Source organism: Leptodactylus fuscus, chromosome 4 (genome assembly GCF_031893055.1).
Source record: "Leptodactylus fuscus isolate aLepFus1 chromosome 4, aLepFus1.hap2, whole genome shotgun sequence".
Lineage (NCBI taxonomy): Eukaryota > Metazoa > Chordata > Amphibia > Anura > Leptodactylidae > Leptodactylus > Leptodactylus fuscus.
The window spans coordinates 62,427,410-62,445,111 of NC_134268.1; the positions used below are offsets into that span (position 1 = coordinate 62,427,410).

The window sequence follows — 17,702 nt, forward strand, 5'->3', positions numbered from 1 at the left end:
ACAGGTCTTCCATCGTGTTGGGTTAAGGCAATGCTTCTAGAGGAGACGAGCTATGTAACACAGCCTGTGATGGAGAATATAGCAGTTCTGATAAAATCAAAAGCATATGGAGGATGACTGAGGGCTCCATGAAACTTTATGAGCATCTATTATATGTCTACACTAAATACAGCTGTGTACATAAGGCGTAAATGCAATGCAATGACCAAAGAATGTTGATACATATGGGTGCAATATTTTCACTTATGCACTAAAGAAAACCAAAATCAGATTTAGACAATTTGTAGACTTCTCACAAATAGAAATCAAGTCTCTCAATCATCAGGTCTCCAACTGTTATAGAGCCACATTCTGCATCGGTGCCTTGGAGTGCATCTGTAAACTTCATTTGAGATCCTTATCAATTTACTTTGTGCTCTCTCTATTCTGTAGGGGGGATAGATCTACATTTTTCCACAATCAAACTTTCACTTCCAAGTGCTTGCACCTGCACCGCCAGAGAATGGTTTACAGATGTTATTGCATGATGTTTTTTTATGCTATTTAATTCATCCCAAGGGTTATAAAGATCATTTATTGTTACAAGAGTCACTATAAAGTACATTGTGGGATGGCTGTTATGCAATGGAAAACCACTATACAATGTTTCTAGGAGAAATGGAATATGTTCACAAATGTTTACACGTAAAGTTATGAGGTATAAGAATGTTACATCACCGTCCCTGTCACACAGCATTGTAATGGTCCTTGCGTTTGTTTAGTCAGTTGAGTTTTATACTATAAAATGATCAGTAATACTGTGTAGATCTGTATGGATATTATATTGATACGTAATTAGAATTAAGTATTTAGACTCATGTGGCTCTAGATTATCTACTTCACAGTACATTATTACTGCTGTTAGTTTTTGCCATGTGCTGCCAACACAACTATAATACAAATACACTGTACCATAAGCTGCTATTATGTCCCTTATATGTATTTAAACACATTTCCATCAGCCCCATAGAAGTGGTCCCAGTGGTCGGATCCTCAACAATCAGATACAGTATGTGTTATACACTGATGTGAATGGTGGTTTGAAACCTCGTGAGGTCTCCATGATAACACTACATCTGACAATTCCAGTAGTGTAGCTCTAGGCTAAGGACCTGTACCTTCAAAAAAAAAAAAAAAAAGTACCATGCAGCAAAGGAGATATTTTTAAAGACATAATGGGAGGCCTCAAATTGTGTTGCTAAGGAACATCTTGCGTGAATTACAGGCAACCTCTCTAGAAGACCATCTCTTTGAGAAGTTCTCCTTAAAGAGGAGCTTTCATGTCCTCAGGCACATGCAGTTTTATATATCGCTAGAAAGGTGACAGTGCGCTGAATCCAGAACACTGTCGGCTTTCCCGTTATGTGGCCCAGGGGAAGCGATATCGGTGCAACTATCGATATCTCTTCACTGTCAGAAGGGCGTTCCTGACAGTCTAGCTGGGAATGCCCCTCCTGACAGTAGTGTCCGTAGCGCTAGAGAGTCAGAGGGGGCATTCCCCCAAGGACATGAAAGGCCCTCTTTAAGACACTTTCAGTTGTCAATACATGCTATCTTCTTTAAGAAAACCACATCTATAGAAGGCCACTTTTTAATGCAATTGGGTGGTTATCTCAAAGAGGTTTCACTATATATACTGTATATATATATATATTAAGCCTACATGACTGGCCATATTGAGTCCTCCAGAATGACAGTCCCTCTTTGATGTGGCCGTTTCCATTGTCTTGGATGTCCATAAACATATGGGAGGTTAAAGGGCATAAGAAAGGAGTCTTCAGTTCATACAACTGATTTTCTTGTCTATATCCACCTTCACAACCATGTGTAGTCTGATCCTGCAGTCGTAACACCGTTCCCCTACCTCTTGCTAACCTACCAAATTATAACTATGGGACATATGAAAGACAGGAGTCTTGTTTTAGTTTGATAACATAGAGATGTAGAGGTCTCCATGGTAGCTGTGAATACAGAATAGCAAGACATTTTTAATCAAAATTTATTGCAAAGTTCCTCCAAAAACAAAAATGGCTGCAAAGTTGTACATCCATTGTAGACATCTACAATGCAATGAAAGACTTCTATTAAAACTTTGGAACAATGTGTACAGCTTTTATCTGTAGCATGTCAATGGGCTTATGTAAAACAGTATTTTTGCTTCAAACCATTGGTTCACAGTCTGCAAGTATAGTCCTTGGCTGAGCAAGACCTGATTTATGTTGGCTGTCTTAGGGAGTTGCTTATGGTTGCCAGTTTGTGAGACATTAGAGTTGACTACCGGTAGACAGGCAATAGCAAACCCATTGGAGTCTTCCAATTTGGCATACTGTAATTCTCCATTAATATATAAAAATGTATAAATTTCTGCTAAGGAAGCCCTAATCTAAATTATGTATACTGGCAGAGTTGATGTTTGCTACAGCCAAATAATGCATTAACTACACTTCCAAAGAAATCAGAAGAGTATTAACATCTCATAAAAACAGATAGTTAAAAAAAACAAACAAAAAAAACAAAACCAAGACGTCAAGCAGCTTAATATCTAGAGGATGATGCAAGCTCAGTCCCTTTCTAACACACACTTATCTCTTCCAGTAACTGGGCCACCTGAGCACACGCTGAAGTCATCTGACTTAGCTGACTGCGTTTCATCAACAAGTGACCATCATATGCTCCAGTCTCCATTTTGTACAAACAAGACATTTGCCAAGCCTTAACTAACCGTGAAAGGTTGTTCTGCAGCATATTGGCATATACCCCGATGAGAACATGTTCATCAGCCAGCCTGTCTGCCACATCCAGGCTGTACTGTAACCTAGAAGGATGGTTTGAAAATAGGAAAGGCTTAAATGTAAAAATAAAGAAACTCAAGAAAGGAAAAAGAAAACGTATGCATAGATAGGAATGTAAGAGTAAAAGCAGAGAAAAGAAAGAAAAAGCATGCAGCAAAATAAACCATCACCTCTAATCTGATTATTGAGATCTAGGAAGTACGTGCTATAGATTTACATCAGGGAATCTCAATCATGCAAAAACTGAGCGTACCAATAATATATTTTATCTTCCACAAAAACCTGCATCAGATTAGGACACCACTATGTCCAGTATACACTTCTAAAGTCTGCTGCTGTATGTATACAACTATACAAGTTCCATACAACTGTCAGACCTCCACTGCAGAAAAAATGACGCAGAATGGTATACTTTTTTGTGGCATACAGCTGTATTAAAAAAACAAGGACTAAAAAAAAAACAAAAAAACCCACGGAGATCCAGACAAACTAAAATATATTCTCATATGCAACTTTTCAGCTCTCTCTTAGCTGACTCAGTGCATTGGGAAAAAAGGATCATGTTTATGTGAGAAAGTTCTGAAAGTGTTGTACAGTCTACATTATTAACTTTTACTTGTACAATATTCTCTAAAAACGTGTACACTGGCATGTACAATATATACTGGTTAAACATATGCCGAAAAAGATCCTCTATAGTACTAATTCCTGCACTGGACAGGGTAGTCCAGGGACAGAGTACGATACTGCATCAACCTGTATATATACGTGTGTGTGTGTGTGTGTATATGTGTATGTGTATGTGTATGTATATGTATATGTATATGTATATATATATATATATATATATATGTATATATATATATATATATATATATATATATATATATATATATATATATATATATATCAGACACAGTACAGGTGTAAGGCTAGGTAATTTCTAGCGAGTCACTTCACTGATACCTGCACTGACCAGGAGGTGGCACTACACACCACTCCAGAGGCTCGGGGTACTTGTGGCTCAAGGACCTTCGCTGTTGGCTCACCCCCATCTCCTCCAGTCGGCCTCAAACAAACTAATATAAGTGGAGTAATGTTAGACTTGACATTCGAACAATATGCTAGGTTTATCAAACAGCAACAGAAGCTTTGATAAATCTAGCTCATTTTAGGACTGTCTATTCTAAAGCTCCACTGTCTAAAACTTAGCCACTGTTAGTAAATGTGCCCCAATGCCTCATGTGCAGCAGAGGTCTATGTCCTTTATCATGTTTCCCCTATTACTCCATTAATGCTCTTACACTATGCAGAATTACTACACAATTTAGTTAGACACAATGACTAGAGCTGTTACCAGAGGTGACTGGTAAAATGTGACGCACATTGACATTTGCTGCATTGTACTCACCGTGGCTGCATATTGTCACTTTTATTGCTATTACATATAGCCAGCACGACAGGACAAGTCATTCTGACAGTTGTGGAAAGACATTTTCATTAGGTAATTCTGTATATTCTGCTGCTCTGTCTGCACGCTCCACGCTCTCTCATTATAAATCTGTACGCCTGCCTGCCCGCCAGCAGTATACATATAAACACATATCTACACCTATTGTCCAAAAGTGAGGCCTCTCATTGGACAGATGACCACACAAGTTCAAGACCTTGACATTTCAATCCTGTATTTTTTCTATGGCCAAATTGGCTTTGAACAGGTGACAAAAGACAAGTTTAACAACAACAGGTGGAGCACCGGATAGTGGAAGACAATGTCTTGCTATGATAATAGTATGATGGTCTGGATCTCCTGTTTAATCCCACAGGACATATCATTGATGTCAACAAAGCTCATATCTACAGCGGAGATGAACTGCTTGGTCTTACAGTTACTGCTAAATCAGAATCATTATTTTGGCAACTAATAGTACTGTAGATGATAAAATAAACTGTATTTGGTATTGCGGCTCCTCCATATTCTGGACACGAGTAGCTCTGTTTCTGGTAATAAACCCTCCACTCAACTTCAAAACTGAGACCTGGTTCACATCTGTGTTTAGGATTCCGTTCGGGGGTCCACTTGGGGACCCCCCGAATGGAAACCTATACACATAAAAAAGCAGTTACCTAAGGAAACCCGCGGACCCCATAGACCATAAAGGGGTTCATGTAGTTTCTGCATGAAACATGCGGAGAGAAAAGTCCAGCAAGCAGCACTTTTTTCTCTGCATGTTTCGTGTGGAAACTGAGTGGAAACCACACGGACCCCATTATAGTCTATGGGTCTATGGGATTCCTTAGGTATCTGCTTTTTTATGTATATAGGTTTCCATTCGTGGTTCCCCAGGCGGACTTCCCAAACAGAAACCTGAACAAAGATGTGAACCGGGCCTCAGTTTAGAATTTGGTACCATTCACATAACCAAATTATTATAAGGATTCAGTCAAGTTAAAGAATTTTGTAAATTGACTTTTCTAAGTATATAAGTGATGCAGGAATTCATTACTGCAGATATTAGTATTGGTTAGTAGGGTTACAGTACCACTACACACCTGCATGCTCTGGGGGGCAGCATGCAGATTCTACTACTACAGATCAGCCTTAAACTTACCCTTTGCCTTTAAGCAAAGTTGGGGCGGCCATAGCCAGCTGTCTGCTCTGCTCTGTTTCTGATGCCTTTTGAGTAGAGCTGGTTAACAAGACAGAACAATGCTGAGACAAGCTCATAGGAAGAACAAAGGGGTATGATAAGCAAGTGGTGAATGAATGCTTTAGAATGTAAGGTAATAGGATCATAGGTTACAGTGAAATTAAATGAAGGGCAAAATATAAAAGGACAAAAAGTGGAGAAGAGGAATATTGATATTACCTAGACAACTAAAAGCAGTGCAGACAATGGACAAGCAGGTCGCTGTTGAAAATACAGGTGTGTGCAAAAGGAAATGGGTAACGGTGAGCTGACCGACCACAGAGCTCAGATTTTACTGGAGATCCACTGACAAAGCACATGTGCATGGAGCCTCATGGTCCTGACCACAATCTTATACCTGAGGTCAGCTTCAGTTAGGGGGCCTTCACATCTGCTCTCGTTCTCCGGTCTGTGCATTACACTGGGTTTCCGTCTTCAGCCTCAGTGAAACTGGACAGGGGACAGAAACCCTAGTCAGTTTTAAAACCCATTCACTTGAATTGGTTTGTAAAGGTGAAAGTCTATGTGCGAATCTACCTGTCCGCTGGGAAACCTTTTTTTTTTTTTTTTTTTTAGCCGGACACAAAGTCCAGCATGTCCGACTATAAAAACTGGTTTCCCCGCGGAGAGGCAGAAGGCGCACACAGACGGTCACCTTTACAAACCAACTCAAGTGAATGGGTTTTAAAAATGACCGCAGGGTTTCCGTCCCTTGTCCAGTTTTGCCGAGGCTGAAGACGGAAACCCAGTGGAATGCACAGACCGAAGAACGAGAGCAGATGTGAAGGCCCCCTTACTCTAATCCTAATACATGAAGCAAGGTTAAATCAACAATGCTGCAATACCAGACTTCTATAAATCAGGGGTTGTTCTTGTCTAGTCTCTAGTCTAGAGTTCCACATTAAATGGGTTTTCCCATGAACGTAACCATATTTAAATTTGTAAACAATTCTAAAGTTATTTTTGCAAACAAAAAATTCTGGAATTTAGAATATTTTCTCTAATGATTTTAGTGGTGACAGTTTATTGCATAGATAAGTTGACAATGGCTATGACCATGAATGCAGCAAAGACTTCCTTCTTATGGTAAGTTGCCAATTCTCATACATGTAGTATCCCAGTCTGATAATCTGTCCACAATAAGGAAATCATGACGGGGTTTCTGACAATTTATTATTCTGTAGTGTCTCATTGTGTCTGATCTTTAACCCTATGATTTGTAAGATACTGCAGAATATGTTGGTGCCATATATATATATAACATTTATTACTGGCAACCAAATCACAGTAGTTAAATCACTCAAATGAATAGATAGATTTGTTAAAGCTTACGTTACTAAGTTTTAACAAATCTATCTATTTATTTGACCCATTTAACTACTGTTATTATATTACAGATATACACCCCTATGATATTATTATTATTATTATTATTATTATTATTATTATTATTATTATTATTGGCAGCCTACCAAAACAATGGAGAAAATCTTAAAAAATAAATTGTTAAAATTATTTGTATTTGCAAAAATGATTAACTTTAAATTGTCTACAAATTTAAATGGTTATGTTCATGGAAGCAGCCCTTTACTTTTTCATTTACACAACTCCGCTGTATTCTATAAATGGGCAGTTTAGTTATTCCATCACAGGACACCATCCACGTTGGTCTAGGCCTTAAAAACCCCCAACAACAAACAAAAAACCCAGAAGTCTATGTAAGCAGGTTGTAACCTGGCTAAAATCAAATCCACTGCTAAACAGATTTACATTTAAAGCGCACTTTCAATTATAAAACAACTGTACATACATGAATAGTACCTTTGAATAAAAGAGACTTTGCAATATATCTTATTCAAGAAGTAGGATCTCTAGTCCATTTGTCAAGCTGAGAAACTTTTTGCATATTAGTCAATGCAGAGGAGGGAGGTGGAGAGGCTGCTGGAAAACAGAGTTCAAAGGGTTGTCCGGGATAAACTATGAATAGGGTTGAGCGATTGTGTTCGGAAAAGATCGGATTCCGATCGGCGATAGAGAAAATTTCACGATCGCCATCGGAATTCCGAACACAATCTTTTTATGTGGGATCGAGATCGGTGATTTTTCCCCACAATGCATTGCTTAGCCTTCACACTGAGTACATGATGTATATTCAGTGTGAAGGCTCCACTGCAGTTCCATAGGAATGAATGGAAGCAGCCGACACACAGCCTTAACCCCCTGCGCGCCGGCTGCCTTCATTCATTCGAATGGAAGGCTAAACTAAATCTCTAGCAGCTACTTACTTCTAGAGATGGCTGCTACAGTGCCCTCCTTCTTCTTGCCTCGCTGCCCCACCTCCTAGGTAAGTGTTTAAAGCACTAGGTAGGCGGGGCTTGTGGCTTAGTGTGGGCGGGTACAGGGCAGGGAGACGTGACATCTAAACTAAACCCCCTTCCCTCCGTCTAACTTCTAATTTACTTCTAATAAAAATAAATGTGTAAATGCCCACACACTTCCTGATAATCCAGTGACGTTCCCTTTCACCGCTTCCAAAATGGAATATTACCAGTACTCTCCCCTCCCCAACCCCATCAATACTTGCGTGTCTTCCTCTGTCTGGGAATGACTCCTCCTCTCTTGAAGCGCTTGCACAGTCTGGAGGTGACTGCAAGACATGTGCGGTAGAGATGGCACTCCATCTCCACTTAGTTACTTGAGAAGTGCTAGCAGTGGGCTTAGCTAGGGAGACGGTGAAAGGGGTAGGTGACAGGGAGGTAGCGTGGAACACAGGTAGTTACTAGAGATGAGCGAACAGTGTTCTATCGAACTCATGTTCGATCGGATATTAGGCTGTTCGGCATGTTCGAATCGAATCGAACACCGCGTGGTAAAGTGCGCCATTACTCGATTCCCCTCCCACCTTCCCTGGCGCCTTTTTTGCTCCAATAACAGCGCAGGGTAGGTGGGACAGGAACTACGACACCGGTGACGTTGAGAAAAGTAGGCAAAACCCATTGGCTGCCGAAAACATGTGACCTCTAATTTAAAAGAACAGCGCCGCCCAGGTTCGCGTCATTCTGAGCTTGCAATTCACCGAGGACGGAGGTTTCCGTCCAGCTAGCTAGGGCTTAGATTCTGGGTAGGCAGGGACAGGCTAGGATAGGAAGGAGAAGACAACCACAACAGCTCTTGTAAGAGCTAAATTCCAGGGAGAAGCTTGTCAGTGTAACGTGGCACTGACGGGCTCAATCGCCGCAACCCAGCTTTCCCAGGATCCTGAATGGAATACACTGTCAGTGTATTCCCGTATACCCGATATATACCCCCGATACCCGTTCCAACGGTGTGCCCCCCCACCTTCACCCCAGAAATACCCTGCAAGTCCCCTAGCAATAGAATTGGGGCTATATACACCCACTATTTTTGCTACTGCCATATAGTGCCATTGTCTGACTGGGAATTCAAAGAATATATTGGGGTTACGTGCACCCACAATTTTTACTACTGGTATACAGTGCCAGTTTCTGACTGGGAATTCAAAGAATATATTGGGGTTACAAATACCCTCATTTCTTGCTACTGCCATATAGTGCCAGTTTCTGACTGGTAATTCAAAGAATATATTGGGGTTACGTGCACCCACAATTTTTACTACTGGTATACAGTGCCATTGTCTGACTGGGAATTCAAAGAATATATTGGGGTTATAAATACCCTCATTTCTTGCTACTGCCATATAGTGCCAGTTTCTGACTGGGAATTCAAAGAATATATTGGGGTTACGTGCACCCACAATTTTTACTACTGGTATACAGTGCCATTGTCTGACTGGGAATTCAAAGAATATATTGGGGTTATAAATACCCTCATTTCTTGCTACTGGTATATAGTGCCATTGTCTGACTGGGAATTCAAAGAATATATTGGGGTTACGTGCACCCACAATTTTTACTACTGGTATACAGTGCCAGTTTCTGACTGGGAATTCAAAGAATATATTGGGGTTACAAATACCCTCATTTCTTGCTACTGCCATATAGTGCCAGTTTCTGACTGGTAATTCAAAGAATATATTGGGGTTACGTGCAGCCACAATTTTTACTACTGGTATACAGTGCCATTGTCTGACTGGGAATTCAAAGAATATATTGGGGTTATAAATACCCTCATTTCTTGCTACTGCCATATAGTGCCAGTTTCTGACTGGTAATTCAAAGAATATATTGGGGTTACGTGCACCCACAATTTTTACTACTGGTATACAGTGCCAGTTTCTGACTGGGAATTCAAAGAATATATTGGGGTTACAAATACCCTCATTTCTTGCTACTGCCATATAGTGCCAGTTTCTGACTGGTAATTCAAAGAATATATTGGGGTTACGTGCACCCACAATTTTTACTACTGGTATACAGTGCCATTGTCTGACTGGGAATTCAAAGAATATATTGGGGTTATAAATACCCTCATTTCTTGCTACTGGTATATAGTGCCATTGTCTGACTGGGAATTCAAAGAATATATTGGGGTTACGTGCACCCACAATTTTTACTACTGGTATACAGTGCCAGTTTCTGACTGGGAATTCAAAGAATATATTGGGGTTACAAATACCCTCATTTCTTGCTACTGCCATATAGTGCCAGTTTCTGACTGGTAATTCAAAGAATATATTGGGGTTACGTGCACCCACAATTTTTACTACTGGTATACAGTGCCATTGTCTGACTGGGAATTCAAAGAATATATTGGGGTTATAAATACCCTCATTTCTTGCTACTGCCATATAGTGCCAGTTTCTGACTGGGAATTCAAAGAATATATTGGGGTTACGTGCACCCACAATTTTTACTACTGGTATACAGTGCCATTGTCTGACTGGGAATTCAAAGAATATATTGGGGTTATAAATACCCTCATTTCTTGCTACTGGTATATAGTGCCATTGTCTGACTGGGAATTCAAAGAATATATTGGGGTTACGTGCACCCACAATTTTTACTACTGGTATACAGTGCCAGTTTCTGACTGGGAATTCAAAGAATATATTGGGGTTACAAATACCCTCATTTCTTGCTACTGCCATATAGTGCCAGTTTCTGACTGGTAATTCAAAGAATATATTGGGGTTACGTGCACCCACAATTTTTACTACTGGTATACAGTGCCATTGTCTGACTGGGAATTCAAAGAATATATTGGGGTTATAAATACCCTCATTTCTTGCTACTGCCATATAGTGCCAGTTTCTGACTGGGAATTCAAAGAATATATTGGGGTTACGTGCACCCACAATTTTTACTACTGGTATACAGTGCCATTGTCTGACTGGGAATTCAAAGAATATATTGGGGTTATAAATACCCTCATTTCTTGCTACTGGTATATAGTGCCATTGTCTGACTGGGAATTCAAAGAATATATTGGGGTTACGTGCACCCACAATTTTTACTACTGGTATACAGTGCCAGTTTCTGACTGGGAATTCAAAGAATATATTGGGGTTACAAATACCCTCATTTCTTGCTACTGCCATATAGTGCCAGTTTCTGACTGGTAATTCAAAGAATATATTGGGGTTACGTGCACCCACAATTTTTACTACTGGTATACAGTGCCATTGTCTGACTGGGAATTCAAAGAATATATTGGGGTTATAAATACCCTCATTTCTTGCTACTGCCATATAGTGCCAGTTTCTGACTGGGAATTCAAAGAATATATTGGGGTTACGTGCACCCACAATTTTTACTACTGGTATACAGTGCCATTGTCTGACTGGGAATTCAAAGAATATATTGGGGTTATAAATACCCTCATTTCTTGCTACTGGTATATAGTGCCATTGTCTGACTGGGAATTCAAAGAATATATTGGGGTTACGTGCACCCACAATTTTTACTACTGGTATACAGTGCCAGTTTCTGACTGGGAATTCAAAGAATATATTGGGGTTACAAATACCCTCATTTCTTGCTACTGCCATATAGTGCCAGTTTCTGACTGGTAATTCAAAGAATATATTGGGGTTACGTGCAGCCACAATTTTTACTACTGGTATACAGTGCCATTGTCTGACTGGGAATTCAAAGAATATATTGGGGTTATAAATACCCTCATTTCTTGCTACTGCCATATAGTGCCAGTTTCTGACTGGTAATTCAAAGAATATATTGGGGTTACGTGCACCCACAATTTTTACTACTGGTATACAGTGCCAGTTTCTGACTGGGAATTCAAAGAATATATTGGGGTTACAAATACCCTCATTTCTTGCTACTGCCATATAGTGCCAGTTTCTGACTGGTAATTCAAAGAATATATTGGGGTTACGTGCACCCACAATTTTTACTACTGGTATACAGTGCCATTGTCTGACTGGGAATTCAAAGAATATATTGGGGTTATAAATATCCTCATTTCTTGCTACTGGTATATAGTGCCATTGTCTGACTGGGAATTCAAAGAATATATTGGGGTTACGTGCACCCACAATTTTTACTACTGGTATACAGTGCCAGTTTCTGACTGGGAATTCAAAGAATATATTGGGGTTACAAATACCCTCATTTCTTGCTACTGCCATATAGTGCCAGTTTCTGACTGGTAATTCAAAGAATATATTGGGGTTACGTGCACCCACAATTTTTACTACTGGTATACAGTGCCAGTTTCTGACTGGGAATTCAAAGAATATATTGGGGTTACAAATACCCTCATTTCTTGCTACTGCCATATAGTGCCAGTTTCTGACTGGTAATTCAAAGAATATATTGGGGATACGTGCACCCACAATTTTTACTACTGGTATACAGTGCCATTGTCTGACTGGGAATTCAAAGAATATATTGGGGTTATAAATACCCTCATTTCTTGCTACTGCCATATAGTGCCAGTTTCTGACTGGGAATTCAAAGAATATATTGGGGTTATAAATACCTTCATTTCTTGCTACTGGTATATAGTGCCATTGTCTGACTGGGAATTCAAAGAATATATTGGGGTTACGTGCACCCACAATTTTTGCTACTGGTATATAGTGCCAATTTCTAACTGGGAATTCAAAATGCGCAAGGCTCCCGGAAAGGGACGTGGACGAGGCCGTGGGCGAGGTCGGGGGAATGGTTCTGGGGAGCAAGGTAGCAGTGAAGCCACAGGGCGTCCCGTGCCTACTCCTGTGGGGCAGCAAGCATTGCGCCACTCCACAGTGCCAGGGTTGCTTGCCACATTAACTAAACTGCAGGGTACAAACCTTAGTAGGCCCGAGAACCAGGAACAGGTCTTGAAATGGCTGTCAGAGAACGCTTACAGCACATTGTCCAGCAGCCAGTCAGACTCTGCCTCCTCTCCTCCTATTACCCAACAGTCTTGTCCTCCTTCCTCCCAAAATTCCCAAGCTTCACAGAACAATAACCCCAACTGTCCCTGCTCCCCAGAGCTGTTCTCCGCTCCTTTCATTGTCCCTCAACCTGCCTCTCCACGTCACGATTCCACGAACCTAACAGAGGAGCATCTGTGTCCAGATGCTCAAACACTAGAGTCTCCTCCATCTCCGTTCGATTTGGTGGTGGATGACCAGCAACCCACCCTCATCGACGATGATGTGACGCAGTTGCCGTCAGGGCATCCAGTTGACCGGCGCATTGTGCGGGAGGAGGAGATGAGACAGGAGTTGGAAGAGGAAGTGGTGGATGATGAGGACACTGACCCGACCTGGACAGGGGGGATGTCAAGCGGGGAAAGTAGTGTGGATGTTGAGGCAAGTGCAGCACCAAAAAGGGTAGCTAGAGGCAGAGGTCAGCAGCTTAGGCGAAGCCAGGCCACACCCGGAATCTCCCAAGATGTTCCAGTTCGTACCCAGCCCCGAAAAACTCCCACCTCGAGGGCACGTTTCTCGAAGGTGTGGAGTTTTTTCAAGGAATGCGCCGAGGACAGATATAGTGTTGTCTGCACAATTTGCCTCTCGAAATTGATTAGGGGCTCTGAGAAGAGCAACCTGTCCACCACTTCAATGCGCCGTCATTTGGAATCCAAGCACTGGAATCAGTGGCAGGCAGCAACGGCAGGACAAAGGCCGCCTGCCGTTCACGCCACTGCCTCTGCCACTGCTGACTGTGCTGGCGATGCACTCCAGAGGACGAGCCAGGACACCACTTCATCTGCCTCCGCCACTTTGTTGACTTCTCCCTCATCCTCCTCTGTTCCTGTCTTATCTCCTTCTCCTGCACCATCAAAGGCACCATCAGGCGCTTCTTTACAACAACCCACCATCTCTCAGACATTGGAGCGGCGGCAGAAATACACTGCTAACCACCCACACGCGCAAGCCTTGAACGCCAACATCGCTAAACTGCTGGCCCAGGAGATGTTGGCGTTCCGGCTTGTTGAAACTCCCGCCTTCCTGGACCTGATGGCAACTGCGGCACCTCGCTATGCCGTCCCTAGCCATCACTACTTCTCCCGGTGTGCCGTCCCCGCCTTGCACCAGCACGTGTCACTCAACATCAGGTGGGCCCTTAGTTCCGCGCTTTGCACAAAGGTCCACTTGACCACCGACGCGTGGACAAGTGCATGCGGACAGGGACGCTACATTTCACTGACGGCACACTGGGTGAATGTAGTTGAGGCTGGGACTGCTTCCCAAACTGGCCCGGTGTACCTCGTCTCCCCGCCTAACATTCCTGGCAGGGACACGAGAAGAACACCCCCCTCCTCCTCTACCGCCTCCTCCTCCGCCACCGCCTCCTCCTCCGCTGTTAGATTGACCCCAGCTACGAGTTGGAAACGTTGCAGCACTGGCGTTGGTAGACGTCAGCAGGCTGTGCTGAAGCTGATCAGCTTGGGGGACAGACAGCACACTGCCTCCGAGGTGAGGGATGCCCTCCTCGATGAGACGGCAATATGGTTTGAGCCGCTGCACCTGGGCCCAGGCATGGTCGTTTGTGATAACGGCCGGAACCTGGTAGCAGCTCTGGAGCTTGCTGGACTCCAACATGTTCCATGCCTGGCCCACGTCTTCAACCTAGTGGTGCAACGTTTCCTATAGAGCTACCCCAATGTTCCAGAGCTACTGGTTAAAGTGCGGCGCATGTGCGCCCACTTTCGCAAGTCGACAGTAGCCGCTGCTAGCTTAAAATCTCTCCAGCAACGCCTGCATGTGCCACAACACCGGCTTTTGTGCGACGTCCCCACACGCTGGAACTCAACGTTTCAGATGTTGAATAGAGTGGTTGAGCAGCAGAGACCTTTGATGGAATACCAGCTACAAAACCCTAGGGTGCCACAAAGTCAGCTGCCTCAGTTTCACATCCATGAGTGGCCATGGATGAGAGACCTTTGTGACATCCTACGGGTCTTTGAGGAGTCCACAAGGAGGGTGAGCTCTGAGGATGCGATGGTGAGCCTTACAATCCCGCTCTTGTGTGTTCTGAGAGAATCCCTGATTGACATCAGGGATAACTCAGATCACACAGAGGAGTTAGGGATAGCATCCGATCCGTCACAGCTGGAGAGTAGGTCCACACATCTGTCCGCTTCACTGCGTTTAATGGAGGAGGAGGAGGAGGAAGAAGAGTTGTCCGATGATGTGATGGTGATACAGGAGGCTTCCGGGCAACTTCGAATCGTCCCATTGTTGCAGCGCGGATGGGTAGACATGGAGGATGAGGAGGAAATGGAGATTGAACTTTCCGGTGGGGCCAGAGGAGTCATGCCAACTAACACTGTGGCAGACATGGCTGAGTTCATGTTGGGGTGCTTTACAACCGACAAGCGTATTGTCAAAATCATGGAGGACAACCAATACTGGATCTTTGCTATCCTTGACCCCCGGTATAAAAACAACATCTCGTCTTTTATTCCGGTAGAGGGGAGGGCCAATCGCATCAATGCTTGCCACAGGCAATTGGTGCAGAATATGATGGAGATGTTTCCAGCATGTGACGTTGGCGGCAGGGAGGGCAGTTCCTCCAGTAGGCAACCAAGTTCTCACCGGTCCACACAAACGAGGGGCACACTGTCTAAGGTCTGGGACACCTTGATGGCACCCCCTCGCCAAAGTGCCGCCACGGAGGGTCCTAGTGTCACCAGGCGTGAGAAGTATAGGCGCATGTTGCGGGAATACCTTTCCGACCACAGCCCTGTCCTCTCCGACCCCTCTGCACCCTACACGTATTGGGTGTCGAAGTTGGACCTGTGGCTTGAACTTGCCCTATATGCCTTGGAGGTGCTGTCCTGTCCTGCCGCCAGCGTCCTACCTGAGAGGGTGTTCAGTGCAGCCGGTGGCATCATCACTGACAAGCGCACCCGTCTGTCAGCTGAGAGTGCCGACCGGCTCACTTTGATAAAAATGAACCACCACTGGATAGAGCCTTCATTTTTGGGCCCACCTGTGTAAAGCACCCCAACATGAAACTCCATGTCTGTACTCAACCTCTCCAATTCCTCCGCATCCTCATACTCATCCACCATAAGCGTTGCACAATTCTGCTAATACTAGGCTCCCTCCACCCTGATTTCCCCCAACTCTGCTGGTTAGAGGCTCCCTCCACCCTGATTTCCACCAACTCTGCTGGTTAGAGGCTCCCTCCACCCTGCTTTCCCACAACTCTGCTGGTTAGAGGCTCCCTCCACCCTGCTTTCCCACAACTCTGCTGGTTAGAGGCTCCCTCCACCCTGCTTTCCCACAACTCTGCTGGTTAGAGGCTCCCTCCACCCTGCTTTCCCACAACTCTGCTGGTTAGAGGCTCCCTCCACCCTGATTTCCACCAACTCTGCTGGTTAGAGGCTCCCTCCACCCTGCTTTCCCACAACTCTGCTGGTTAGAGGCTCCCTCCACCCTGATTTCCACCAACTCTGCTGGTTAGAGGCTCCCTCCACCATGAATTGGTCCAAACTGGGCTGTTTAGCGGCTCCCTCCACCATGAATTGGTCCAAACTGGGGTTTTTAGAGGCTCCCTCCACCATGAATTGGTCCAAACTGGGCTGTTTAGAGGCTCCCTCCACCATGAATTGGTCCAAACTGGGGTTTTTAGAGGCTCCCTCCACCATGAATTGGTCCAAACTGGGCTGGTTAGAGGCTCCCTCCACCATGAATTTGCCCAAACTGGCCTGTTTAGAGGCTCCCTCCACCATGAATTTGCCCAAACTGGCCTGTTTAGAGGCTCCCTCCACCATGAATTGGTCCAAACTGGGGTTTTTAGAGGCTCTCTCCACCATGAATTGGTCCAAACTGGGGTTTTTAGAGGCTCCCTCCACCATGAATTGGTCCAAACTGGGCTGTTTAGAGGCTCCCTCCACCATGAATTGGTCCAAACTGGGGTTTTTAGAGGCTCCCTCCACCATGAATTGGTCCAAACTGGGCTGTTTAGAGGCTCCCTCCACCATGAATTGGTCCAAACTGGGGTTTTTAGAGGCTCCCTCCACCATGAATTGGTCCAAACTGGGCTGGTTAGAGGCTCCCTCCACCATGAATTTGCCCAAACTGGGCTGTTTAGAGGCTCCCTCCACCATGAATTGGTCCAAACTGGGGTTTTTAGAGGCTCTCTCCACCATGAATTGGTCCAAACTGGGCTGTTTAGAGGCTCCCTCCATCATGAATTGGTCCAAACTGGGGTTTTTAGAGGCTCCCTCCACCATGAATTGGTCCAAACTGGGGTTTTTAGAGGCTCCCTCCACCATGAATTGGTCCAAACTGGGGTTTTTAGAGGCTCCCTCCACCATGAATTTGCCCAAACTGGGCTGTTTAGAGGCTCCCTCCACCATGAATTTGCCCAAACTGGGCTGTTTAGAGGCTCCCACCACCATGAATTGGTCCAAACTGGGGTTTTTAGAGGCTCCCTCCACCATGAATTGGTCCAAACTGGGGGTTTTTAGAGGCTCCCTCCACCATGAATTTGCCCAAACTGGGCTGTTTAGAGGCTCCCTCCACCATGAATTGGTCCAAACTGGGGTTTTTAGAGGCTCCCTCCACCATGAATTGGTCCAAACTGGGGTTTTTAGAGGCTCCCTCCACCATGAATTGGTCCAAACTGGCCTGTTTAGAGGCTCCCTCCACCATGAATTTGCTCAAACTGGGCTGTTTAGAGGCTCCCTCCATCATGATTTGGTCCAAACTGGGGTTTTTAGAGGCTCCCTCCACCATGAATTGGTCCAAACTGGGGTTTTTAGAGGCTCCCTCCACCATGAATTGGTCCAAACT

At 44.0% G+C, this 17,702-nt stretch overlaps 1 protein-coding gene across 13 annotated transcripts in view; it reads right to left on the reverse strand.

Moving 5' to 3' along the window:
* The window catches only part of DTNA (dystrobrevin alpha), a 133,980-nt gene that overhangs the window by 35,794 nt on the left and 80,484 nt on the right, over positions 1-17,702 (reverse strand). For 7 of the 13 annotated variants that reach the window (XM_075270530.1, XM_075270520.1, XM_075270519.1 and 4 more), the window contains 2 exons: positions 5,444-5,521; positions 2,762-2,854 (listed from right to left, as the gene is read on the reverse strand). The exons of the other annotated variants lie outside the window; for them this stretch is intronic. In XM_075270530.1, the coding sequence (XP_075126631.1) occupies positions 2,762-2,854; positions 5,444-5,521 (171 nt within the window). The remainder of the gene's footprint in view (positions 1-2,761; positions 2,855-5,443; positions 5,522-17,702) is intronic. 13 annotated transcript variants of the gene reach the window in all.